The 27,511-nt window shown below is 43.9% G+C and overlaps 1 protein-coding gene across 3 annotated transcripts in view; it reads left to right on the plus strand.

The window, feature by feature from the left end:
• The first annotated feature begins 1,055 nt into the window (after positions 1-1,055).
• The window catches only part of CCDC91 (coiled-coil domain containing 91), a 510,937-nt gene continuing 484,481 nt past the window's right edge, over positions 1,056-27,511 (plus strand). For all 3 annotated transcript variants that reach the window (XM_038742360.1, XM_038742369.1, XM_038742367.1), the window contains exons 1-2: positions 1,056-1,090; positions 6,887-6,965. In XM_038742360.1, the coding sequence (XP_038598288.1) occupies positions 1,061-1,090; positions 6,887-6,965 (109 nt within the window). In that variant the 5' untranslated portion in view covers positions 1,056-1,060. The remainder of the gene's footprint in view (positions 1,091-6,886; positions 6,966-27,511) is intronic.

A 27,511-nucleotide genomic window follows, 5' to 3' on the forward strand; every position in this document is an offset into this window, starting at 1 on the left:
ATGCTGATTAATTTTGAAAATCTAAATCAACCCCTGCCATGAAACCTAGGGAAGGACCTTTGTGGTGGAAGACAGATTTCCAAAAAATTCACCGCAAGGCCCTGTTGTAAACTGGAGTTTGTGCTGGAGTTGCCAGACAACCGGGGGAAAGATGCAGAAAGCAGGAAGCATTATTAAATTGAGTCCCAGTGCCAGTTTGGGAAAAGAGCAAACTGAAATGAAAAAGAATATTTTTTTCCACTCTTGGCTTCTCAACTTGAAACTTCAAAACTATGTGGTTGCAGAAGTATAGCAATGTCTTAGTCGGCCAGAAGATCAAAGCCAATTATCTGCCTCTCTTTGTGTTCAAACCTGACATAGGTCATGGGAGAAGGGAGAAATGCTTCATCACACTCGACACGGCTGCAAGACGTACATCAAGATATATACATATCATCTAAGTTCACTTCCTATAAGCTCCCTGTGGGCAGGAAACATGTCTGTCAAATCTCCTGGACCGTTCCCTGAGAAGCAGTGTGGCCTAGCAGATAGAAGTCGGACCTGCGAGTCCGAAGGACCTGGGTTCTAATCCCGGCTCTGCCACTTATCTGCCGTGTGACCTTGGGCAAGTCACTTTCACTTCTCTGGGCCTCAGTTCCCTCATCTGGAAAATGGGGGTGAAGATGGGGGAGCCTTGTGTGGGGCAGGGACTCTGTCCAACCCGAGACTGTGAACCCATTGATAGGTAGGGACTGTCTCTATCCATTGCCAAATTGTACTTTCCAAGCACTTAGTACAGTGCTCTGCACACAGTAAACGCTCAATAAATACCATTGATTGAATGAATGAATGGATGAATTATCTACTCCAACGCTTAGTACAGTGCCTGACACACAGTAAGCGCTTAACAAATACCACAGTTGTCATTATTCCTCTCCCAAACACTTAGTAGAGTGCTCTGAGCACATTAAGTGCTCAGGAAATACCACTGATGGAGTGATCAATTCCTCACATTAAGGTTTTGGTTTTTTTTACAACAGCTAATTTCCATGTTTCATTGTTTTTTAGATTCGACTTGAAAATGGATGATGATGAATTTGGTGGATTTGAGGTATGTAGTACCGCTCCCCTGATTTTTTTTAAACAAAAAGGTCGATTGTAGAATGATTTGGGTATTTGAAAAATATGTGACTTGAGTTGTCAAATTGCTTCGGAGTAGCCCATGACATTTCCTTAACTTTAGGTTCCGCTTTGGACTACAGAAGTTAAAATTATGAAAATCAATCAATCGCATTGAGTGCTTACTGTGTGCAGAGCACTGTACTAACTGTGTAGGAGAAGACGATACAATGGAGTTGGTAGACACGTTCCCTGCCCACAGTAAGCTCCCAGCATACGGGGGGAGACAGGCATTAATGTGAATAAATAAAATAGGGCTATGTACATAAGTGCTGTAGGGTAAAAATACCCCCAAAACTATTCTTCACCCCTCCCAGCCCTTGAGCACTTAAGTCCATAACTGTAATTCACTTATTTGTATTGATGTCTGTCTCCCCATCTAGACCGTAAGCTCATTCTGGGCAGGGAACATGTCCGTTTATTGTTATATTGTACTCTCCCAAGCGCTTAGTACAGTGCTCTGCACACAGTAAGCACTCAATGAATACGATTGAATGAACGAGTATTTTCACTCTTGCTAAAATACCCAATCTGATTTATTACCCTTGAGCGTTTTGTCTTGACTGTGGGAAGGATTTGAGATGAGATAATTAAGTGCTGCTGTTGGATCCTCTATAAAAGTAAGTGTTCAAAAAATTGTCGGGAGATCATTGTCTTGGACTGTATCTTTATCCTGAAATAATTGGGATTTGGCGAGTTGAATTGAAGGTGCAGCCCCATATTGGCATGGTGAGATCCCGGTGAATGATTTATAGCAATTTTTGGGGGGTTTTGGTGAGGTATTCACCGAGCTGATCAGTTGACACAAAGCTTTGACTAAGTGCTGTGACAGAAAATGCTACCCAGCATTATTGTCACTGCTAATTTCCTCCTTTTATAGTAATAATAATAATAATGTTGGTATTTGTTAAGTGCTTACTATGTGCGAAGCACTGTTCTAAGTGCTGGGGGGGATACAAGGTAATCAGGTTGTCCCACGTGGGGCTCACAGTCTTCATCCCCATTTTTAAATAATAATAATAATAATAATGATGGCATTTGTTAAGCACTTACTATGTGCAAAGCACTGTTCTAAGCGCTGGGGAGGATACAAGATGATCAGGTCGTCCCACGTGGGGCTCACAGTCTTCATCCCCATTTTTTTAATAATAATAATAATAATGATGGCATTTGTTAAGCGCTTACTATGTGCAAAGCACTGTTCTAAGCCCTGGGGGGGGATACAAGGTGATCAGGTTGTCCCACATGGGGCCCACCGTCTTAATCCCCATTTTACAGATGAGGGAACTGAGGCTCAGAGAAGTTAATGAGGGAACTGAGGCACAGAGAAGTGAAGTGACTTGCCCAAAGTCACACAGCAGACAAGTGGTGGAGCCGGGAGAACTGAAATGGTGGAGCTTATGGAGAAGCAGCGTGGCTCAGTGGAAAGAGCCCGGGCTTTGGAGTCAGAGGTCATGGGTTCAAATCCCTGCTCTGCCAATTGTCAGCTGTGTGACTTTGGGCAAATCACTTAACTTCTTTGGGCCTCAGTTATGTCATCTGGAAAATGGGGATGAAGAGTTTGAGCCCCCGTAGGGCAACCTGATCACCTTGTAACCTCCCCAGCACTTAGAACAGTGCTTTGCACAGAGTAAGCGCTTAATAAATACCAAAATTATTATTATTATTCTTGTGTGCAGAGCACTGTACTAAGCACTTGGGAGAGTAGCTTGTTGTGGGAAGGGAATGTGTCTACCCACAGTTATATTGTGCTCTCCGAAGTGTGTTCTGCACAGGGTAAGCACTCAATAAATAGGATTGATTGATACATTATAAGAGAGTTGGTAGACATGTTCCCTGCCCACAAGCGTCTGTATCACGCCGACTTTTTGCCCATACCCTGCTTCTGACCTGGAACTTTCATTCATTCCATCGCCCTCCCTCCTCATATCAGACAGATACAGGCCTTCCCCCACTTCAAAGTCTTAATGAAGGTACATCTCCTCCAAGAAACCTTTTCTATCAATCAATCAATCAATCAATCAATCAATCTATCAATCGTATTTATTGAGCACTTACTGTGTGCAGAGCACTGTACTAAGCGCTTGGGAAGTACAAGTTGGCAACATATAGGGACAGTCCCTACCCAACAGTGGGCTCTCATTGTCTCCCACTCCTTTCTGTGTCGCCCTGGCTTGCTCCTTTCATTCATCCTCCCTCCCAGCCCCACAGCATATATATATATGTGTATATATATATATATATATATATATATATATATATATATATTAATATACATAAATAAATGATATAAATATATAAAATATATATATTTATTTATAAGTAAATAAATGACTCAAATAAATGACAGATATATGTATATATATATATTATTAAATGTCATTATTGTTATTATTATTATTACAACAACGAACAGACACATTCCCTATCCAAAACGAGCTCACAGTCTAGTGGGAGAGACAGACATTAATATGCATAAATTAATAAATGACAAATAAATGACATATATATATATATATACATATTTATTCACAAATAAATAAATGACTCAAATAAATGACAGATATATGTATATATATTTGTTTATATATTTATATCATTTATTTATTTATGTATATTAATGTCTGTCTCCCCCTCTAGACTGTGAGCTTGTTGTGGGCAGGGAATGTGTCTGTTCATTGTTGTATTGTAATACTTATACTAATGCTAATAATAATAATGACATTTGTTAAGTCTGTGATTAAGTCTGTGTGTAAGTTAAGGCATCTGTGATGCCAATCTGTACTTCCCAAGCGCTTAGTACAGTGCTCTTCACATAGTAAGCGCTCAATAAATACGATTGATTGATTGATTAAGTGCTTACTATGTGCAAAGCACTGTTCTATGCGCGGGGGAGGATACAAGGTGATCAGGTTGTCCCAGGAGGGGCTCACAGTCTTAATCCCCATTTTACAGATGAGGTAACTGAGGCGCAGAGAAGTTAAGTGACGTGCCCATAGTCACACAGCTGACAAGTGGTGGACCTCATGACCTCTGACTCCCAAGCCCGGGCTCTTTCCACTGAGCCACGCTGCTTCTCGTCCTGTCTTGTACTTATTGTACCCTCCCAAGCATTTAGTACAGTGCTTTTGCGAACAGTAACATGCGATTGAATGAATTAATCAATTACAGCGTACAGTCTAGAGGAAAACAAACGGGATGGCCAATTTTCTGGGAGTAGCAACTTCACTTCGTTGTTGTATTCCATCCACCCAGCCCTATCACCATTAGACATGTTGCAATGTTAACTAGTCGTTACAGTTTAATCCCGGCTATGGGGTTTCCTCTTTTCCACATCCCCTTGGAAATTATGGACGGTCTCCGTGTTTGGTTACATTAAACTCACTCGTTTTTCCGAGTCCAGAAGACAGTGGCTACTGTATTTCCCTCTGTCCAACAGCTTCTGCGGCAAGCTGCCCCATTGGAGCCATTATTGGCTTCCCATTCGAGTGGAAGATTCTGGGTAGGTGCCCATCCCGTGTTTCTATACTTCACTTGGGCCCCTGCCCAAACAGCGTGGCCCAGTGGCTTGCGAGTCAGAAGGACCTGGGTTCTAATCCCGGCTCCGTCACGTGTCCGCTGTGTGATCTTGGGCGGGTCGATTCACCTCTCTGGGCCTCAGTTCCCTCATCTTGAAAATGGGGATTGAAAATGTGAGCCCCAAGTGGGACAGGGACTGGGTCCACCCTGATTCACTTGTATCATGATGATGATAGCATTTATTAAGCGCTTACTATATGCGAAGCACTGTTCAAAGCGCTGGGGAGGATACATGATTATCGGGTTGTCCTACATGAAACTCACAGTCTTCATCCCCATTTTACAGACGAGGTAAATGAGGCCCAGAGAAGTCAAGTGACTTGCCCAAAGTCACACAGCTGACAAGCGGCAGAGCTGAGATTGGAACCCATGACCTCTGACTCCCAAATCCAGGCTCTTTCCCCGGAGCCACGCTGCTTCTCGGAGCTTAGAACGGTGTCTGGCACATAGCAAGCCCTTACCAATACCATTAAAAAAGAAAAAGTTAGAGCCACTGCAAGCTAAAATCATACGTTCTTACCTGAAGACCCCATTTCTTTCAATCGATCAATCGGTGGTATTTATTGAGCACTTACTGTATGCAAAGCACTGTACTAAGCGCTTGGGAGAGTACAGTAGAACAATCCCCCCCAACTTACCTCCTTCCCTTCCCCACAGCACCTGTATATATGTATATATGTTTGTACATATTTATTACTCTATTTATTTATTTATTCTACTTGTACATATCTATTCTATTTATTTTATTTTGTTAGTATGTTTGGTTTTGTTCTATGTCTCCCCCTTTTAGACTGTGAGCCCACTGTTGGGTAGGGACCGTCTCTATATGTTGCCAATTTGTACTTCCCAAGCGCTTAGTACAGTGCTCTGCACACAGTAAGCGCTCAATAAATGCGATTGATTGATTGATCGATTGATTAAATAATGAAGGCATTTGTTCATTCATTCATTCAATCGTATTTATTGAGTGCTTAATGTGTGCAGAACACTGTACTAAGCGCTTGGGAAGTACAAGTTGGTAACATATAGAGACGGTCCCTACTCAACAACGGGCTCACAAGGGCTTACTATGTGCAAAGCACTGTACTAAGTGCTGAGGAGCATATAAAGTGATGAGGTTGTCCCACGTGGGGCTCACAGTCTTAATCCCCATTTTACAGATGAGGTAACTGAGGCCCAGAGAAGTTGTCCAAAGTCACACAGCTGACAATTGGTGGAGCTGAGATTTGAACCCATGACCTCCGACTCCCAAGCCCGGGGTCTTTCCATTAAGCTTATGTGTGCAGAGCATTTTATCAGAGAAGCAGCGTGGCTCAGTGGAAAAGAGCACGGACTTTGGAGTCAGAGGTCATGGGTTCAAATCCTGCTCCACCAATTGTCAGCTGTGTGACTTTGGGCAAGTCACTTCACTTCTCTGTGCCTCAGTTACCTCATCTGTAAAATGGGGATTAAGACTGTGAGCCCCCTGTGGGACAACCTGATCACCTTGTAAGCTCCCCAGCGCTTAGAACAGTGCTTTGCACATAGTAAGCGCTTAATAAATGCCATTATTATTATTATTTTTATTATTATTCTCTAAGGTACATTCCCTGCCCACAATTAGCCAATTATTCAATCAATCAGTAATATTTATTGAACGCTAACAGTGTGCAGAGCCCTGTACTAAGAGCTTGGGAGAGGACAGTACAACAATAAACACATTCCCTGCCTAAAACAAGCTAACAGTTTAGACTCCATCCCAGCTTTAAAGGATGGACAATCGGGCAATGAAAAAGTTTGAGAAGGAGCGTTCCAGAAATAGGTGAAAGAGTCTAGCATAATGCAGATGGTTATGTTCAGTCAGTCATATTTATTGAGCGCTTTCTGTGTGCAGAACACTGTACTGAGCGCTCGGGAGAGTACAATACAGCAATAAACAGACACATTCCCTGCCCACAGCGAGCTTGCAGAAGTGGCCAGAAGCCCGCTGTTGGGTAGGGACCGTCTCTATATGTTGCCAATTTGTACTTCCCAAGCGCTTAGTACAGTGCTCTGCACACAGTAAGCGCTCAATAAATACGATTGATGATGATGATGATGATGATGGAATCTCAGAATGTGAAAGTTTCTCTTTTCACGTCTTAAGAAATCACCTCGGCTCTGTTTCCAGGCCGCCGAGACGTTCGACGGTGGAACCGGTGAGACCCCAACCACGTCTCCGGCTATTCCCTGGGCAGCGTTTCCCTCAGGTACTGACATTCCGCCTCCGGGAATCTCCTTTTCCTGTAGCAAATCCGCCTCCCCTCCGGAAACCACGACCTCATCTCTGGAAACAACATGGCTAGAGCCCGAGCCTGGGTTCGAATCCCGCGTCCGCCCCTCATCCGCTTGGTGACCTTGGGCAAATCACCCAGCGGGAACGGCGGGGCTTATTGGGAAGAGCCCAGGCTTTGGAGTCGGAGGTTGTGTGTCTCTCCAACCCCCAGCTCTGGCTCCTTGATCCCACCCTCAGCTCTGGGACAGGGAGGTGAATCAATCAATCAATCAATCGTATCAATCAATCAATCAATCAATCGTATCAACGCATAATCGTATTGATCGTATCGATCAATCGTAAGTGAAGTGACTTACTCAAGGTCACACAGCAGACAAGTGGTGGAGCCAGGATTAGGGACAGGGACCGTGGCCAACCTAATTACCTTCGATCTGTATATATGTTTGCACATATTTATTACTCTATTTATGTATTTATTTTACTTGTACATATCTATTCTATTTATTTTATTTTGTTAGTATGTTTGGTTTTGTTCTCTGTCTCCCCCTTTTAGACTGTGAGCCCACTGTTGGGTAGGGACTGTCTCTATATGTTGCCAATTTGTACTTCCCAAGCGCTTAGTACAGTGCTCTGCACATAGTAAGCGCTCAATAAATGTGATTGATGATGATCTACCCCAGTGTTTAGAATAGTGCTTGGCACCTAGTAAGACGCTGAACAAATACCATAATTATTATTATTATTGTTACAGTACGGCAGAGGTAGTGCAGACGTTTCCCACCTACAAATAGTTTACAGTCTGGAGGCGAGGAAGGTCAGTGAGGAGGTTGATGCTTGGATCAAGGCGGCGTAGGACAAATGCTTGGACCAGTGTTGTAGCTGTTTGAAATCCATCAATCAATCAATCAATCAATCAATCGTATTTATTGAGCGCTTACTGTGTGCAGAGCACTGTACTAAGCGCTTGGGAAGTACAAGTTGGCAACATGTAGAGACGGTCCCTACCCAACAGTGGACTCACAGTCTAGAAGGGGGAAAGGAAAGAAGCAGCGTGGCTCACTGGAAAGAGCCCGGGGTTTGGAGTCAGAAGTCATGGGTTCAAATCCCGGCTCCGCCACTTGCCACCTGTGTGACTTTGGCCAGGTCACTTCACTTCTCTGTACCTCAGTCACCTTATCTGTAAAATGGAGATTAAGACTGTGAGCCCCATGTGGGACAACCTGATTACCTTGTATCTACCCAGGTGCTTAGAAAAGATTTTGGCACATAGTAAGCACTTCACAAATACCCTCATTACTGTTTTTACTTCAGTTCTCTGGGCTTCAGTTACCTCATCTGGAAAATGGGGATTGAGACTGTGAGTCCCATGTGGGACAGGGACTCTGTCCAATTTGCTTTTATCCATCGTGGTGCTTAGTACAGTGCCTGGCACATAGTAAGCCCTTAAGAAATACCACAATTGTTATTATTATTATTATTTGTTCATCCATTCATTCAATCGTATTTATTGAGCGCGTACTGTGTGCGGAGCACTGTACTAAATGCTTGGGGTGTACAAGTTGGCAACATATAGAGACGGTCCCTACCCAACATTCATTCATTCATTCAATCGTATTTATTGAACACTTACTGTGTGCAGAGCACTGTACTAAGCGCTTGGGAAGTACAAGTTGGCAACATATAGAGACGGTCCCTACCCAACAGCGGGCTCACAGTCTAGAAGGGGGAGACAGACAACATAACAAAACATATTAACAAAATAAAATAAATAGAATAGTAAATATGTACAAGTAAAATAAATTGAGTAATAAATCTGTACAAACATATATACATATATACAGGTGCTGTGGGGAGGGGAAGGAGGTAAGGCGGGGGGATGGGGGGAAGAGGAAGGAGGGGGCTCAGTCTTGGAAGGCCTCCTGGAGGAGGTGAGCTCTCAGTAGGGCTTTGAAGGGACATTTCAGGTCAGAGAAGGGCATATACAGGAGGCTGGAATTGATTCCCTCACCCATACTTAATTGCTTCAAAGAGTGTTATTCATTCATTCAGTCATATTTATTGAGCGCTTACCATGTGCAGAGCACTGTACTAAGCGCCTGGGAAGTACAAATTGGCAACATATAGAGACGGTCCCTACCGAACAACAGGCTCACAGTCTAGATGGGGCCTGCAGTTGTGATGCTTCAAAATGAAATAATGAACTTTAAATGCGGTTACAGACGAATCCTAGTCCTTAATTTGTCTTAATTATTCAGAAGGCGATGTACCAGATAAATTTTCATTGGTGGCCTAGTGCAAGAGTTCGTCCCATTCCAAAATAGCCAAGTGCAATTCCTCCCTTGACTGTGAAATCAATATGATTATAGGGTCATTGGCCTGCTGGTTTGGAGAAAGAAATGTGAATTCCTCCCCAGTTCCCCTGGGAAACGGGGTTGTGTTCTTGCAAGACCTAGCATTCAATCAATCAGTCAATCAGTTGTGTTTATTAAGCGCTTACTGTGTGCAGAGCACTGTACTAAGCACTCCGGCCTAGTGCCAAGAGCACGGGCTTGAGAGTCAGAGGACATGGTTTCTAATCCCAGCCTTAACATCTTCCAAAGGTGGCAGTCCCATCTCTGGCCTGTGCTGTCTTTTTTAATAACCCTCCCCCATCGACTTATTCAGGTCGCCGTTAACTCTCGTGAATCACCACACCCGATTCAATCAATCAATCAATCGTATTTATTGAGCGCTTACTGTGTGCAGAGCACTGTACTAAGCGCTTGGCAAGTACAAGTTGGCAACATATAGAGACGGTCCCTACCCAACAGTGGGCTCACGATTCATTCAATCGTATTTATTGAGTGCTTACTGTGTGCTGAACACTGTACTAAGCGCTTGGAAAGTACAAATTGGCAACATATAGAAACGGTTCCTACTGACCAAGCGTGAATGTACTTAGTTCATATCTGTAACTTATCCACTTTTATTAAAATGTCTGGCTCTCCCTCTAAACTATAAGCTTGTTTGGGGCAGGACAGAGCAGCAGCGTGGCTCAGTGGAAAGAGCCCGGGCTTGGGAATCAGAGGCTATGGGTTCTAATCCCGCCTCTGCCGCTTGTCAGCTGTGTGACTCTGGGCAAGTCACTTCACTTCTCTGGGCCTCAGTTACCTCATCTGTAAAATGAGGATTAAGACTGTGAGCCCCACATGGGACAGCCCGATCCCCCTGTATCCACCCCAGCGCTTAGAACGGTACTTCACACGTAGTAAGCACTTAACAAATGCCATTATTATTATTATTATTATTATTATTATTATTATTATTATTATTATTATATTGTACTCTCCCAAGCGCTTAGTACACGCAATAAACACTCAGTCAATATGAGCAATGGACTGGCTAGTCTTTTCATCCCCCTCCTCTGTCGGGGGACGTTTTTATACCGTTTCAAAGTGGATTCTCTCGCAGGCAACCATCAGTGGTTCCTGAGGAGTGGGGACTGAACCGTTTTTTAGAAAAATGATCCGGAAAGCAGAGGGAAATCTGGACTGGAGATGGGAGAGAAAGGAGGTAGAGAGGTTAGCAAGGAGGCTAGTACAGTATTTCTGTCCCCCACTAAAAAATCTTATTGAAGGCCCTTCTCTTCCTAGAAGCCTTCCATGACTAAGCCCTCCTCTCTTCTTCTCCCACACCCTTCTCTGTCACTCTGACTTGCTCCTTCATTCATTCTCCCTCCCATCCCCACAGCACATACGTATAGATCTGTATCTATCTGTAATTATTAATTTGTTCATTTATTCATCTGTTCATTAATTTATGTGTAGTAATGTCTGTCTTCCCTTCTAGACCATGAGCTTGTTGTGAGCGTGAATGTGTCTGTTTGTTATTACATTGTACTCTCCCAATTGCTTAGGACAGTGCTTTGCGCACAGTAAGCACTCAATAAATGCTATTGAATGAAAAGTAGGATATAATAATAATAATAATAATAATAATAATAATAATAATAATAATATTAGTAATGATGGTATTTGTTATGCACTTACTACGTGACAAGTACTGTTCTAAGCACTGGATAGATTCAAGGTAATCAGGTTGTCCCAAGTGGGGCTCACAGTCTTCATCCCCATTTTACAGATGAGGTAACTGAGGCATAGAGAAGGCACAGTCTTTTAGACTGTGAGCCCACTGTTGGGTAGGGACTGTCTCTATGTGATGCCAATTTGTATTTCCCAAGCGCTTAGTACAGTGCTCTGCACATAGTAAGCGCTCAATAAATACGATTGATTGATTGATTGATAGAGAAGTTTAGTGGCTTACCCAAGGTCACACAGCAGACAAGTGGCAGAGCCGGGATTAGAACCCACGTCCTCTGACTCCCAAGCCCGGGCTCTTTCCACTGAGCCACACTGCTTCTCTATAAGTCCTTTGAACCCGTTGTTGGGTAGCGACCGTCTCTTTATGTTGCCGATTTATGCTTCCCAAGCGCTTAGTACAGTGCTCTGCACACAGAAAGCGCTCAATAAATAGGATTGAGTGAGTGAATAAGAGCTTTGATCATTGTGATAGCGGTTTGGATGAGGAGGAAAGGGTGGATTGTAGTAGGGATGTTGTGAGCGTAGAGCTGTCAGGATTACTAGCCTGGAAATACCTCCTCTCTACTGTAAGCTCCCTCAGGGCAGGAAACGTGTGGACCAACTCTCTATTGTACTCTCCCAAGCGCTTAGTACAGTGCTCTGCACATGCTGAGAATCAGCGTGGCTCAGTGGAAGGAGCACGGGCTTTGGAGTTAGTCGGGCTCGGGAAAGTTGGGGAAAGGGGCCGGATTCCTGTCTCTTTGCATAGACTGAGCCCCTTCCTTCCTCTCCCCCTATATGTTTGTACATATTTATTACTCTGTTTATTTTATTTGTACCTATCTATTCTATTTATTTTATTTTGTTTCTATGTTTGGTTTTGTTCTCTGTCTCCCCCTTTTAGACTGTGAGCCCGCTGTTGGGTACGGACTGTCTCTAGATGTTGCCAATTTGTACTTCCCAAGCGCTTAGTACAGTGCTCTGCACATAGTAAGCGCTCAATAAATACGATTGATGAAATACGATTGATGATTTGGAGTCAAAGTTCATGGGTTCAAATCCCGGCTCCTCCAAATGTCAGCCGTGTGACCTTGGGCGAGTCACTTAACTTCTCTGGGCCTCAGTTACCTCATCTAGAAAATAGGGATTAAGACTGTGAGCCTCCCGTGGGACAACCTGATCACCTTGTAACCTCCCCAGCGCTTAGAACAGTGCTTTGCACATAGTAAGCACTTAATAAAATCTTCTAGACTGTGAGCCCACTGTTGGGTAGGGACTGTCTGTATATGTTGCCAACTTGTACTTCCCAAGCGCTTAGTACAGTGCTCTGCACACACTAAGTGCTCAATAAATATGATTGATTTGATAATATTTTGATAATTTGATAATAATTTGATAATATTTGATAAATATGATATGATTGATAGTAAGCGCTCAATAAATACGATTGATTGATTGATTGATTGATTGATGGTAAGCCCTACAAATATCATTATCATTATTGTTATTATAGTTTTAAACACTTTCAAGTACCGTTTTAAGCACTGGGGTGGATACAAGTTATTACATTGAACACAGTCCTATCCTGCATAGAGCTCACAGTCTAAATATGATGGAGAACAGACACTGAATCCCCTTTTTATAGACTGGGGAATCAATCAATCAATCAGTCATATTTATTGAGCGCTTACTGTGTGCCGAGCACTGTACTAAGCGCTTGGGAAGTACAAATCGGCAACATAAAGAGACGGTCCCTACCCAACAACGTGTTACTGTGTTACTGTGTGGGGAACTGAGGCACAGAGAACAGAAGTGACTTGCCAGGTTCACACACCAGGCAACGGACAGAGCTGGGATCAAAATCCCGGTCTTGTGATCATCATCATCATCATCATCAATCGTATTTATTGAGCGCTTACTATGTGCAGAGCACTGTACTAAGCACTTGGGAAGTACAAATTGGTGACATATAGAGCCAGTCCCTACCCAACAGTGGGCTCACAGTCTAAAAGGGGGAGACAGAGAACAAAACCAAACATACTAACAAAATGAAATAAATAGAATAGATATGTACAAGTAAAATAAATAAATAAATGAATAAATAGAGTAATTAATATGTACAAACATGTATACAGGTGCTGTGGGGAAGGGAAGGAGGTAAGATGGGGGGGATGGAGAGGGGTGATCCCAGTTCAGTGGTCTTTCCTCTGGGCCCCGCGGCTCCTCCGGGGATCAAGCATTCGTGAGGAAGGGTCCAGCCCGCCGTTAATTTCACAAAAAAGTCTCCCACTCCATGCAGAAGAAGGGAATTTTGCTTCATTACATACCGCTGACCGATTGACGTGGTGACAGAGGGACTCTGGGGGTTGAAGGCGAGAGATGATTCGGGGATAATGCCAAGGTCGCATGCTCGTGAGCCGCGGGATAACAGCAGTGTTGTCACAGTGATGGGAAGGTCAGGGGAGGACAGGGTTTGGGTGGGAAGAAGATTTCTCTTTTGAACGTGTGCCGGCCAAACAGAGATGTCCTGAATCAATCAATCAATCAATCAATCGTATTTATTGAGCGCTTCCTGTGAGCAGAGCACTGTACTAGAGAAGCAGCGTGGCTCAGTGGAAAGAGCACGGGCTTTGGAATCAGAGGTCATGGGTTCGTATCCCGGCTCTGCCACATGTCTGCTGTGTGACCTTGGGCAAGTCACTTAACTTCTCTGAGCCTCAGTTACCACATCTGTAAAATGGGGATTAAGACCGTGAGCCCCCACGTGGGACCACCTGATCAGCTTGTATCCCCTCCAGTGCTTAGAACAGTGCTTGGCACGTAGTAAGCACTTAACAAATGCCATTATTATTATTACTAAGCGCTTGGGAAGTCCAAGTTGGCAACATATAGATACAGTCCCTACCCAACAGAGGGCTCACAGTCTAGAAGGGGGAGACAGAGAACAAAACCAAACATACTAACAAAATAAAATAAATAGAATAGATATGTACAAGTAAGATAAATAAATAGAGTAACAAATATGTACAAACATATATCCATATATACAGGTGCTGTGGGGAAGGGAAGGAGGTAAGATGGGGGGATGGAGAGGGGGATGAGGGGGAGAGGAAGGAAGGGGCTCAGTCTGGGAAGGCCTCCTGGAGGAGGTGAGCTCTCAGTAGGGCTGAAGGCTTGTGGGTGGCGATTGTATCTACTAACCCTATTGTATTGCGCTCTTCCAGGTGCTTAGTACAGTGCTCATCACACAATAAGCATTCAGTTAATGCCATTGATAAATCGATTTGTTCGTCGCCCTCTAAACTCTAAGCTCATTATGGGTAGGGGACAGCATGGCCTAGTGGAAAGAGCCCGGGCTTTGGAGTCAGAGGTCATGGGTTCGAATCCCAGCTCCACCACTTGTCTGCTGTGTGACCTTGGGCAAGTCACTTCTCGGAGCCTCAGTTACCTCATCTGTAAAATGGGGATGAAGACTGTGAGCCCTCCGTGGGACAACCTGATCACCTTGTATCCCCTCCAGCGCTAAGAACAGTGCTTTGCACATAGTAAGCGCTTAACAAATGCCATCGTTATTATTATTATCTGCTGATTTTTCTTGTATCGTACTCTCCCAAGCGCTTGGAACAGTGCTCTGCACATAGGAAGCGCTCAATAAATACCATCCATTGATTACTTCTTTGTGCCTGAGTTATCTCATCAGTAAAGTGCGGATAGAGGAGCAGCGTGGCTCAGTGGAAAGAGCCCGGGCTTTGGAGTCAGAGGTTATAGGTCTGAATCCCGGCTCTGCCAATTGTCAGCTGTGTGACTTTGGGCAAGTTACTTAACTTCTCTGTGCCTCAGTTCCCTCATCTGTAAAATGGGGATTGAGACTGTGAGCCCCCCTGGGACAATCTGATCACCTTGTAACCTTCCCAGCACTTAGAACAGTTTGTTACACATAGTAAATGCTTAATAAATGCCATTATTATTATTATTATTATTAAGATTGTGAGCCCCACGTAGGACAGGGACTGCTTCCAGTCCAATTACTTGTATCTACCCCAGTGCTTAATTCAGTGCCTGACACATCGTAAGCGCCTAAGAAATACCACAATGATCATTATTACTCGATTTTCTCTTGTTTAGCAATTCCACCCAATTCAAAATTGCCTGCGAACTGGATCGGTCTTAAGCTGCATGGCTCGGTGGAAAGATTCCGGGCTTGGGAGTCAGAAGTCATGGGTTCTAATCCTGGCTCCGCCACTTGTCAGCTGTGTGACTTTGGGCAAGTCACTTCACTTCTCTGTGCCTCAGTTACCCCATCTGTAAAATGGGGATTAAAACTGTGAGCCCCACATGGGACAACCTGATCACCTTGTATCCTCCCCAGCGCTTAGAACAGTGCTTTGCACGTAGTAAACACTTAACAAATGACATTATTATTAGTATTATTACTATATTCTCTATTCTGTGAAAATATCAAAGATAACTGACCCCAAGCTGGTTCCTTCTCTCGTCCACTGAGTCCTTGTAACGGTGGCATTTGTTTAGCGCTCATTTTGTGCCAGGCACTGTACTAAGCACTGAAGAGGAAAACAAGCAAATCGGGTTGGACACAGTTCCTACCCACATCGGGGTATACATGTATATATGTTTGTATGTATTTATTACTCAATTTATTTATTTTACTTGTACATATCTATTCTATTTATGTTATTTTGTCAATATGTCTTGTTTTGTTGTCCGTCTCCCCCTTCTAGAGTGCGAGCCTGCTGTTGGGTAGGGACCATCTCTACCCTCTCCCCCTCATCCCCCTCTCCATCCCCCCCATCTTACCTCCTTCCCTTCCCCACAGCACCTGTATATATGTATATATGTTTGTACATATGTATTACTCTATTTATTTATTTATTTATTTTACTTGTACATATCTATGCTATTTATTTTATTTTGTTAGTATGTTTGGTTTTGTCTCCCCCTTTTAGACTGTGAGCCCACTTTTGGGTAGGGACTGTCTCTATATGTTGCCAATTTGTACTTCCCAAGCGCTGAGTACAGTGCTCTGCACACAGTAAGCGCTCAATAAATACGATTGATGATGATGATGATGATGATGATGATATATGTTGCCAATGTGGCCTTCCCAAGCGCTTAGTACATTGCTCTGCACACAGTAAGCACTCAATAAATACGATTGATTGATCGGGTTCACAGTCTTAATCCCCGTTTTACAGATGAGGTAACTGAAGCATGGAGAAGTAAACTGACTTGCCCCAGGTCACACAGCAGACACGCGGTAGAGCCAGAACTAGAACCCATGACTTTCCAACTCCCAGGTCTGTGCCTTGTTCAGTAGGCCCTGCTGCTTCTCTAATCGTGAAGACAAATTGTGAAGAAAAATCTGGATTCTTCTGGCAAGTGGACAGAGGGAAGAGCCTTGCCTCGCCTCATGGACGCCTGCGCCCTAGGCTAGGAAGACAAGACTCATGAGGAGGAGAATCATTCTGGTTGCTGCTCTGGAGAGGGGCTGGCATAAAGGACCTGTAGGAGAAAACCTTTTTTTTTCTCATTTATTCGTTCATATTTGGTGAGCGCTTACTAGGCTGCGAAGACAGACTCATGAGGAGGAGAATCATTCTGGTTGCTGCTCTGGAGAGGGGCTGGCATAAAGGACCTGTAGGAGAAAACCTTTTTTTTTCTCATTTATTCGTTCATATTTGGTGAGCGCTTACTAGGCTGCGAAGACAGACTCATGAGGAGGAGAATCATTCTGGTTGCTGCTCTGGAGAGGGGCTGGCATAAAGGAGCTGTAGGAGAAAACCTTTTTTTTTTTCATTTATTCATTCGTATTTGGTGAGCGCTTACTAGGCTGCGAAGACAGACTCATGAGGAGGAGAATCATTCCGGTTGCTGCTCTGGAGAGGGGCTGGCATAAAGGATCTGTAGGAGAAAACATTTTTTTTTTCATTTATTCATTCGTATTTGGTGAGCGCTTACTAGGCTGCGAAGACAAACTCATGAGGAGGAGAATCATTCTGGTTGCTGCTCTGGAGAGGGGCTGGCATAAAGGACCTGTAGGAGAAAACCTTTTTTTAAATCATTTATTCATTTGTACTTGGTGAGCACTTACTAGGCTGCAAAAAGACAGACTCATGAGGATTAGAATCATTCTGGTTGCTGCTCTGGAGAGGGGCTGGCATAGGAGAAAACCTTTGTTTTTTTCATTTATTCATTCATATTTGGTGAGCGCTTACTAGGCTGCGAAGACAGACTCTTGAGGAGGAGAATCATTCTGGTTGCTGATCTAGAGAGGGTCTGGCATAAAGGACCTGTAGGAGAAAACCTTTTTTTTTCTCATTTATTCATTCGTATTTGGTGAGCGCTTACTAGGCTGCGAAGGCAGACTCATGAGGAGGAAAATCATTCTGGTTGCTGCTCTGGAGAGGGGCTGGCATAAAGGACATGTAGGAGAAAACCTTTTATTTTTCATTTATTCATTCGTATTTGGTGAGCGCTTACTAGGCTGCAAAGGCAGACTCATGAGGAGGAGAATCATTCTGGTTGCTGCTCTGGAGAGGGGTTGGCATAGGAGAAAACCTTTTTTTTCATTCATTCATTCGTATTTGGTGAGCGCTTACTAGGCTGCGAAGACAGACTCATGAGGAGGAGAATCATTCTGGTTGCTGCTCTGGAGAGGGGCTGGCATAAAGGACCTGTAGGAGAAAACCTTTTTTTAAATCATTTATTCATTTGTACTTGGTGAGCACTTACTAGGCTGCAAAAAGACAGACTCATGAGGAGGAGAATCATTCTGGTTGCTGCTCTGGAGAGGGGCTGGCATAGGAGAAAACCTTTGTTTTTTTCATTTATTCATTCATATTTGGTGAGCGCTTACTAGGCTGCGAAGACAGACTCATGAGGAGGAGCATCATTCCGGTTGCTGCTCTAGAGAGGGGCTGCCATAAAGGACCTGTAGGAGAAAATCTTTTTTTTTTCATTTATTCATTTGTATTTGGTGAGCGCTTACTAGGCTGCGAAGACAGACTCATGAGGAGGAGAGTCATTCTGGTTGCTGCTCTGGAGAGGGGCTGGAATAAAGGACCTATAGGAGAAAACCTTTTTTTTTCATTTATTCATTCGTATTTGGTGAGCGCTTACTAGGCTGCGAAGACAGACTCATGAGGAGGAGAATCATTCTGGTTGCTGCTCTGGATAGGGGCTCGCATAGGAGAAAACCTTTTTTTTTTTTCATTTATTCATTCGTATTTGGTGAGCGCTTACTAGGCTGCGAAGACAGACTCATGAGGAGGAGCATCATTCCGGTTGCTGCTCTAGAGAGGGGCTGCCATAAAGGACCTGTAGGAGAAAATCTTTTTTTTTTCATTTATTCATTTGTATTTGGTGAGCGCTTACTAGGCTGCAAAGACAGACTCATGAGGAGGAGAGTCATTCTGGTTGCTGCTCTGGAGAGGGGCTGGAATAAAGGACCTATAGGAGAAAACCTTTTTTTTTCATTTATTCATTCGTATTTGGTGAGCGCTTACTAGGCTGCGAAGACAGACTCATGAGGAGGAGAATCATTCTGGTTGCTGCTCTGGATAGGGGCTCGCATAGGAGAAAACCTTTTTTTTTTTCATTTATTCATTCGTATTTGGTGAGCGCTTACTAGGCTGTGAAGACAGACTCATGAGGAGGAGAATCATTCTGGTTGCTGATCTAGAGAGGGGCTGGCATAAAGGATCTGTAGGAGAAAACCTTTTTTTCTTTCATTTATTCAAGCATATTTGGTGAGCGCTTACTAGGCTGCGAAGACAGATTCAGGAGGAGGAGAATCATTCTGGTTGCTGCTCTGGAGAGGGGCTGGCATAAAGGACCTGTAGGAGAAAACCTTTTTTTTCATTTATTCATGCATATTTGGTGAGCGCTTACTAGGCTGCGAAGACAGACTCATGAGGAGGAGAATCATTCTGGTTGCTGCTCTGGAGAGGGGCTGGTATAGGAGAAAACCTATTTTTTTTCATTTATTCATTCATATTTGGTGAGCGCTTACTAGGCTGCGAAGACAGACTCATGAGGAGGAGAATCATTCCGGTTGCTGCTCTGGAGAGGGGCTGGCATAAAGGACCTATAGGAGAAATCCTTTTTTTTTTTTCATTTATTCATTCGTATTTGGTGAGCGCTTAGTGTGTGCAGACCACTGTACTGAGCGCTTGGGAGGGGACAATACAACAATAAAAAGACACATTCCCTGGCCACAGCGAGTTTACAACCTGGGCAATGGGGGAGACAGACATTAATATAAATAAATAAATGATAGATAAGGACATAAGTGGTGTGGGGCTGCGAGGGGGGGAAAGAACCAAGGGAGCAAGTCAGGGTGATGCAGAAGGGAGTGGGAGAATAATAATAATAATAATAATAATAATAATAATAATAATAATAATAATAATAATAATATTGGCATTTATTAAGCGCTTACTATGTGCAAAGTACTGTTCTAAGCACTGGGGAGGTTACAAGGTGATCAGGTTGTCCCACGGGGGGCTCCCAGTCTTAATCCCCATTTGACAGATGAGGTAACTGAGGCACAGAGAAGTTAAGTGACTTGCCCGAAGTCACCCAGCTGCGAGTTGGCGGAGCCGAAATTTGAACCCATGACCTCTGACTCCAAAGCCCGGGCTGTTTCCACTGAGCCACGCTGCTTCTCCAAAGAGGAAAGGGGGAGCTTAGGGAAGGCCTCCTGGAGGAGGTGGGACTTCAATAAGGCTTTGAAGGCAGGAAGAGTCATTGTCTATCAGATTTGAGGAGGGAGGGCATGGTTTTTCGAAACCTGACTTAGGTTTCTAGGGTTCAGTTCTTTATGGCACCTGTTGATAGGAGTAGACAAACACTTATTCATTTATTCATTACTTATTTTATCCTTTATTCATCCCGACTCCCAGCCCCAAGCACTTATGTACAGATCTGTGATGAATGAATCAATCGATCACTCGGTCAGAAAGTCAGTCATATTTATTGAGCGCTTACTGGGGGTAGAGCACTGTACTTAGCGCTTGGGAAAATACAACCTAACAGACATATTTCCTGCCCACAACGAGCTTACAGTCTAGAGGTCTGTAATCAATCAATCGGATTTATTTACGTATTTTTATGGTATTTGTTAAGTGCTTACTATATAATAATGATGGTATTTGTTAAGCGCTTAGTAAGTGCTTAATAAATGCCATTATTATTATTATTATTATTATTATTATTATTATTATTATTATGTGCCAAGCACTGTTCTAAATGCTGATAATGAGCGTGGCTCAGTGGAAAGAGCGCAGGCTGGGGAGTCAGAGGTCATGGGTTCTAATCCTGACTCCGCCACATCAGCTGTGTGACTTTAGGCAAGTCACTTAACTTCTCTTTGCCTCAGTTATCTCATCTGGAAAATGGGGAATAAGACTATGAGCCCCATGTGGGACAACCTGATTACATTGTATCTCCCCCAGTGCTTAGAACAGTGCTTGGCACATAGTAAGCGCTTAACAAATACCAAAATTATTATTATTATTATTATAATGATGGTATTGGTTTAGCACTTACTATGTGCCAAGCACTGTTCTAAGCACTAGGGTAGATACAGAGTTATCAGGTTGTCCCACGTGGGGCTCACAGTTTTAATCCCCAGTTTGCAGATGAGGTAACTGAGGCACAGAGAATCAATCAATCGTATTTATTGAGCGCTTACTATGTGCAGAGCACTGTACTAAGCGCTTGGGAAGTACAAATTGGCAACACATAGAGACAGTCCCTACCCAACAGTGGGCTCACAGTCTAAAACAGTGGTCTCACAGTCTAAAAACTGTCTAAAAACAGTCTAACAGTCTAACAGTCTAAAAACAGAGAAGTTAAGTGACTTGCCCAAAGTCGCACAGCTGACAAATGGTGGAGCAGGGATTCGTGCCAGTTACTGTTGTAAGTGCCGGGGTGGATTCAAGATAATCAGGTCGGACCCAATCCGTGTCCCACACATTCATTAGTTCAGTCATATTTATTGAGCGCTTACTGTGTCCAAAGCATTCACAGTCTTAATTCCCATTTTACATAATAGGTAACAGAGTCCCAGAGAAGGGAAGCAACTCGCCCAGGGTCACAGGGGGGACACGTGGCGGAGCAGGCTGAGGACCCAGGTCCTTCTGAGCCCAGGCCCATGCTCTATCACGAGGCCATGATGCTTCTCTAGCGATTGATTGCTAAATCAATCAATCGTATTTATTGAGCGCTTACTGTGTGCAGAGCACTGTACTAAGCACTTGGGAAGTACAAGTTGGCAACATCTAGAGACAGTCCCTACCCAAAAGTGGGCTCACAGTCTAAAAGGGGGAGACAGCGAACAAAACCAAACATACTAACAAAATAAAATAAATAGAATAGATATGTACAGGTGTGCAGAGCACTCTTTTCAGGAGGGTATATAGGAGCACTGTATTTAGGAGAGTACAGTATAACAGAATTGGTAATAATAATAATAATGGCATTTATTGAGCACTTACTATGTGCAAAGCACCGTTCCAAGCGCTGGAAACGGTCAGGTCCCACGTGGAACTCACATTCTAAGCAGGAGGGAGAACAGATATTGAATCCCCATTTTGCAGATGAGGGAGCTGAGGCACAGAGAAGTGAAGTGACTTGCCCAAGGTCACATGACAGAGCCTGAACTCGAACCCAGGTCCTCTGCTTCTCAGGTCTGTGCTCTTTCCACTTGGCTATAAGGCACGGTTCCCTGCCCACAGCGCACTCACGGTCCAGAAGGGGAGACAGACATTATGCGCTGGGGAGGATACAAGGTGATCAGGTTGTCCCACGTGAGGCTTACAGTCTTAATCCCCATTTTACAGATGAGGTCACTGAGGCCCAGAGAAGTGAAGTGATTTGCCCGAAGTCACACAGCTGACATTAATATAAGTGAATAAATGATGGAGATGTCCATAAATCAGAGAGGTCACCGTTCGCCACTATCTGGTGAATCTCTCGATAAAACTTTCCGACCGAAGGCAAATTGCAGGAGGCCACTGGAAGCTAGCGCAAGTATGGGCTTGGCACAAGAGATTAGCAGCGTTTGTCCCACCAACACACTGTTCTGATCCTTTCTCCTCCTCACGGTCAGGAAGGATTTCTCTTCACATCCCAAATCAAAGGGAGGCCGTATGAAACCCTCCGTTAACAAAACAGTAATCTTAGACAATGACTTGAAGCTGGCTTGGAATCAGTTCCCCTTAGGGCCCGGATAAACCGTTTTTGGGCTCTTTGCCTCTTGGGTCAGGTCCATTTCAGACAAATGAGTCTGGAAATAATAAGACACAAACCATGTTACCATAGAGAGACCGCAGCTCTCTTCTCCACCTCCTCTCTTTCACGTATTCCCTCGGTCCTTCTGTACGTGAGCAGGAAGATGAAGAGAAGCAGACAAACTCAGTGCAAAATAAATTGCGTCTGGAACCTTAATGGTAGCGTCCTTTGCTCTTTCTCATTCCCTCCTCCGTCCCCTCTCTCTTTCCCTCCTTCGGTATTTCCCTCCGCTCCTCCCTCTCTTTTTCTCCTGCCATTTTTTCTCATGGTGGGCCGGGAACATATCTACCAACTCCATTATAGTGTACTCTCCCAAGTGCTCTGCACACAATAAGCACTCAATAACTACAGTTGATTAATTGATTTTCTCTCCTTTTACCACCTTTCTTTCGCCCTGCTCTAGTCCGAGTCCAAGGAAACGTTCATCCAAATACTGTGGACTGTGTAATAGCAGGGAAGTTTATTATTGTGAATTAGTTCCTGCTTGGTTTTTCTTTTTTAAATCACGACAAAGGAGAATCCTAGCTTTAGCCAGTTAATTTATTCACCTATTTATTCATTTATATTAATGTCTGTCTCCCCTTCCAGACCGCGAGCTCCTTGTGGGCAGGAACGTGTCTGTCTGTTGTTCTATTGTACTCTCCCAAATGCTTAGTACGGTGCTCTGCACACAATAAGTGCTCAATAACCACAGTTGATTAATCGATTTTCTCTCCTTTTACCACCCCCTAACCTTCTTTCTTTCGCCCTGCTCTAATCCGAGTCCAAGGAAACGTTCATCCAAATACTGTGGACTGTGTAATAGCAGGGAAGTTTATTATTGTGAATTAGTTGCTGCTTGGTTTTTCTTTTTTAAATCACAACAAAGGAGAATCCTAGCTTTAGCCAGTTAATTTATTCACCTATTTATTCATTTATATTAATGTCTGTCTCCCCCTCCAGCCCGCGAGCTCCTTGTGGGCAGGAACGTGTCTGTTTGTTGTTCTGTTGTACTCTCCCAAATGCTTAGTATGGTGCTCTACACACAAGTGCTCAATAACCACAGTTGATTAATCAATTTTCTCTCCTTTTCCCACCCCCTAACCTTCTTTCTTTCGCCCTGCTCTAGTCTGAGTCCAAGGAAATGTTCATCCAAATACTGTGGACTGTGTAATAGCAGGGAAGTTTATTATTGTGAATTAGTTGCTGCTTGGTTTTTCTTTTCTTAAATCACGACAAAGGAGAATCCTAGCTTTAGCCAGATAATTTATTCACCTATTTATTCATTTATATTAATGTCTGTCTCCCCCTCCAGCCCGCGAGCTCCTTGTGGGCAGGAACATGTCTGTTTGTTGTTCTATTGTACTCTCCCAAATGCTTAGTACAGTGCTCTGCACACAATAAGTGCTCAATAACCACAGTTGATTAATCAATTTTCTCTCCTTTTACCACCCCCTAACCTTCTTTCTTTCACCCTGCTCTAGTCCGAGTCCAAGAAAACGTTCTTCCAAATTCTGTGGACTGTGCAATAGCAGGGAAGTTTATTATTGTGAATTACTTGCTGCTTGATTTCTCTTTTTTAAATCACGACAAAGTAGAATCCTAGCTTTAGCCAGAATTTATTTATCTATCTATGTATTCATTTATATTAATGCCTGTCTCCCCTCTAGGCCGCGAGCTTGTTGTGGGCAGGAACGTGTCTGTTTGTTGTTCTGTTGTACTCTCCCAAGTGCTTAGTACAGTGCTCTGCATGCAGTAGACACACAGAAGCAGCCTGGCTCAATGGAAAGAGCCCGGGCTTTGGAGTCAGAGGTCATGGGTTCAAATCCTGGCCCCGCCAATTGTCAGCTGTGTGACTTTAGGCCAGTAACTTGACTTCTCTGTGCCTCAGTGACCTCATCTGTCAAATGGGGATGAAGACTGGGAGCCCCCCGTGGGACAACCTGATCACCTTGTAACCTCCCCAGTGCTTAGAACAGTGCTTTGCACATAGTAAGTGCTTAATAAATGCCATCATTATTATTAGTAGTAGGCACTCAGTAAACATGAATGAATGGAATAGTCTTTCTCTTCCAGACAATTCTCTGCCGTTATCGAATCTGATAAATGTTTAAGTAGCGTGACATCTGTTCTTTTTTTGTTGTTGTTAGATCGATAGCATACACAGTTTCTTCACTCAACTAATTAACCTATCCAGATGAATGGTTCTAGTCCGGTTTCTGGGTTTCTCCGGGCTCTTTCCCAAGGACAACTGCCAATTGCTAGCTGTGTGACTTTGGGCAAGTCACTCCACTTCTCTGGGCCTCAGTTCCCTCATCTGTAAAATGGGGATGAAGACAGTGAGCCCCCTGTGGGACAACCTGATCACCTTGTAACCTCCCCAGCACTTAGACCGGTGCTATGCACATAGTAAGCACTTAATAAATGCCATCATTATTATTAGTAGTAGGCACTCAATAAACATGATTGATTGAATGAATGAATGAATGAGTGAATGAATGAATGAATGGAATAGTCTTTTTCTTCCAGACAATCCTCTGCTGTTATCGAATCTGATAAATGTTTAAGTAGTGTGACATGTTTGTTTTTTGTTGTTAGAGTGATAGCATACACAGTTTCTTCACTCAACTAATCAACCTATCCAGATGAATGGTTCTAGTCTGGTTTCTGGGTTTCTCCGGGCTCTTTCCCATGGATATGTGCCAATTGCCAGCTGGGTGACTTTGGGCAAGTCACTTCACTTCTCTGGGCCTCAGTTCCCTCATCTGTAAAATGGGGATGAAGACTGTGAGCCCCCCGTGGGACAACCTGATCACCTTGTAACCTTCCCAGCGCTTAGAACAGTGCTTTGCACATAGTAAGCGCTTAATAAATGCTATTATTATTATTATTATTATTATTATTATTATTATTATTAATCTACAGTAGGCATCCTCCCCAGTGATGTGCCATCCCTCATCGGCTCTTCACGAGCTGTGAAATTTGGGCCGTGGCGTTGGCACCCTCATCCTGTGCTCCTGATCCAGACCCCAAATAATAATAATAATAATAATAATAATAATAATAATAGTAATAATAATAATAATTATGGTACTCGCAGTGTGCTTACTATGTGCCAAGCACTGTTGTAAAAACTGGGGAAGATCCAAATTAATCAGGTTGAGCACACTCCCTGTCCCACAGGGGGCTCACACTCTTAATCCCCATTTTCCAGATGAGTTAACTGAAGCCCAGAGAAGCGAAGTGACTTACCCAAGGTCACACAGCAGACTAGTGGCAGAGGTGGGATTAGAATCCAGGTCCTTCTGTCTCCCTGGACGGGGCTCTATCCACTAGGCCATACTGCTTCTTCTAATTTTGGCAGACTGAGATTCGAGAAGCTTAATACGATTGATTGATTGATTGATTGATTGATTGAGCCCTACCTGTTCTGAGAAAGCGACTAGGCCTAGTAGAAAGAGAACAGCTCCGGACGTCAGAAGACCTGGGTTCTAATCCCGGCTCTGCCATGCGTCTGCTGCGTGACCTTGGGCAAGTCACTTCCCTTCTGTCTGCCTCGGTTCCCTCATCTGACAAATGGGGATTAAGACTGTGAGCCCCATGTGGGACAGGGACCGTGTCCAACCTATTAGAGAAGCAGCGTGACTCAGTGGAAAGAGCCCGGGCTTTGGAGTCAGAGGTCATGGGTTCAAATCCCACCTCTGCCACTTGTCAGCTGTGTGACTTTGGGCACGTCACTTCACTTCCCAGCGCTTAGAACAGTTTTCTGCACATAGTAAGTGCTTAATAAATGCCACTATTATTATTATCATTATTATCAGTCTCTGGGCCTCAGTTCCCTCATCTGTAAAATGGGGGTGAAGACGATGAGTCCTCTGAAGGACAACCTGATCACCTTGTAAGCTCCCCAGCACTTAGAACAGTGTTTCACACATAGTAAGTGCTTAATAAATGCCATTAGTATTATTATTACGTACCCCAGCACTTAGAATAGCGCTTGGCACATAGTAAGTGCTTAATAAATGCCATTAGTATTATTATTACGTACCCCAGCACTTAGAATAGTGCTTGGCACATAGTAAGTGCTTAACAAGTATCAATATTATCATTATTCAAAAGGATGTCTCGTGGTTACACAACAGTGAGGGGTGTACTACAGAACTATCCGATTTTCGGATAGGCCGTCAGCCTCCAAAGCGACCGTATCTATAGTCTGCAATAGAGGTTCTAGTAAAAGAAATCTTTTGGCAGGGAATAAAATGTGTAAACTCTTCAACCTAGTAGAGTCCAAGGTACAGTGTGTGGGTGGTTCTATTTTAAATGCACTTGGCCTTTTTTGAACTGAATAAACATACATTATCTATAAATCAAGGTGGGAGGCAAATCCAGTTCTCCCCAAAATGTTTCTCGGGATATTTTAGCAGTACCCAGACCGCGGTAGAGTAAGTTGACCATCAAAAGGGGAAAAAAAACCCAACAAAAAACAGAAAAACAAGAGGGCCAGAGGGAAACTTTAATCCAAATTATGTCCTTCCAAACGACTTATGGAGAGGACAAACTATACTGTCTGTCAGATTGGCAGAGCAGACGGAGCCTCCAGAGAGGTAATGAGAATTGGGCCAACAGATGTTGAACCAAATAACCCAGATGTGGTTCCTGGTTCATCTGGATCTGTTTGTGAACAAAGCCAACAGGAAAGTTCAAACATTTTTCTCAAGACTTTGGCAGAAGGAAGTCTGGAAGACAGATGCCTTTTCGATTTCATTCTTCAGCTTTTCCACCCTCGGTCTCCCGGGCCAGAAAAGCCTGGGATAACAAATCAGCTATCTTATTAACGTGCCATTACGGCCCACTGTCACCCTGCTTTGCCCTCACTCTCCGACTACCTGCGCTCGGAGACGGGTCGACTCTACGCCGTGGGGCTTAGCGTTGGGTTTCGGAAAAGCGGTCTGGGTCGTGTCCGCCGCTTCAAGGCCCGCCGGCCATTGCCCATCCACGGCCGCGTCGGGCAGGGAGGCCTTGCCAGCGGTTTGAAGGCACTCGATGACTTTTCCGCCTCCGGTCTGACCTTACCAGCCCTCGCACTCGCCGCCTCAGAGGCCGACATCCTCGCCGGACCTCGGACTCATCTGTCTCTCTGCCGACTCCTCACCCACAACCTCCCCCTGGT

This window comes from Tachyglossus aculeatus, chromosome 2, assembly GCF_015852505.1.
Source record: "Tachyglossus aculeatus isolate mTacAcu1 chromosome 2, mTacAcu1.pri, whole genome shotgun sequence".
In the NCBI taxonomy this organism is placed as follows: Eukaryota; Metazoa; Chordata; class Mammalia; order Monotremata; family Tachyglossidae; genus Tachyglossus; species Tachyglossus aculeatus.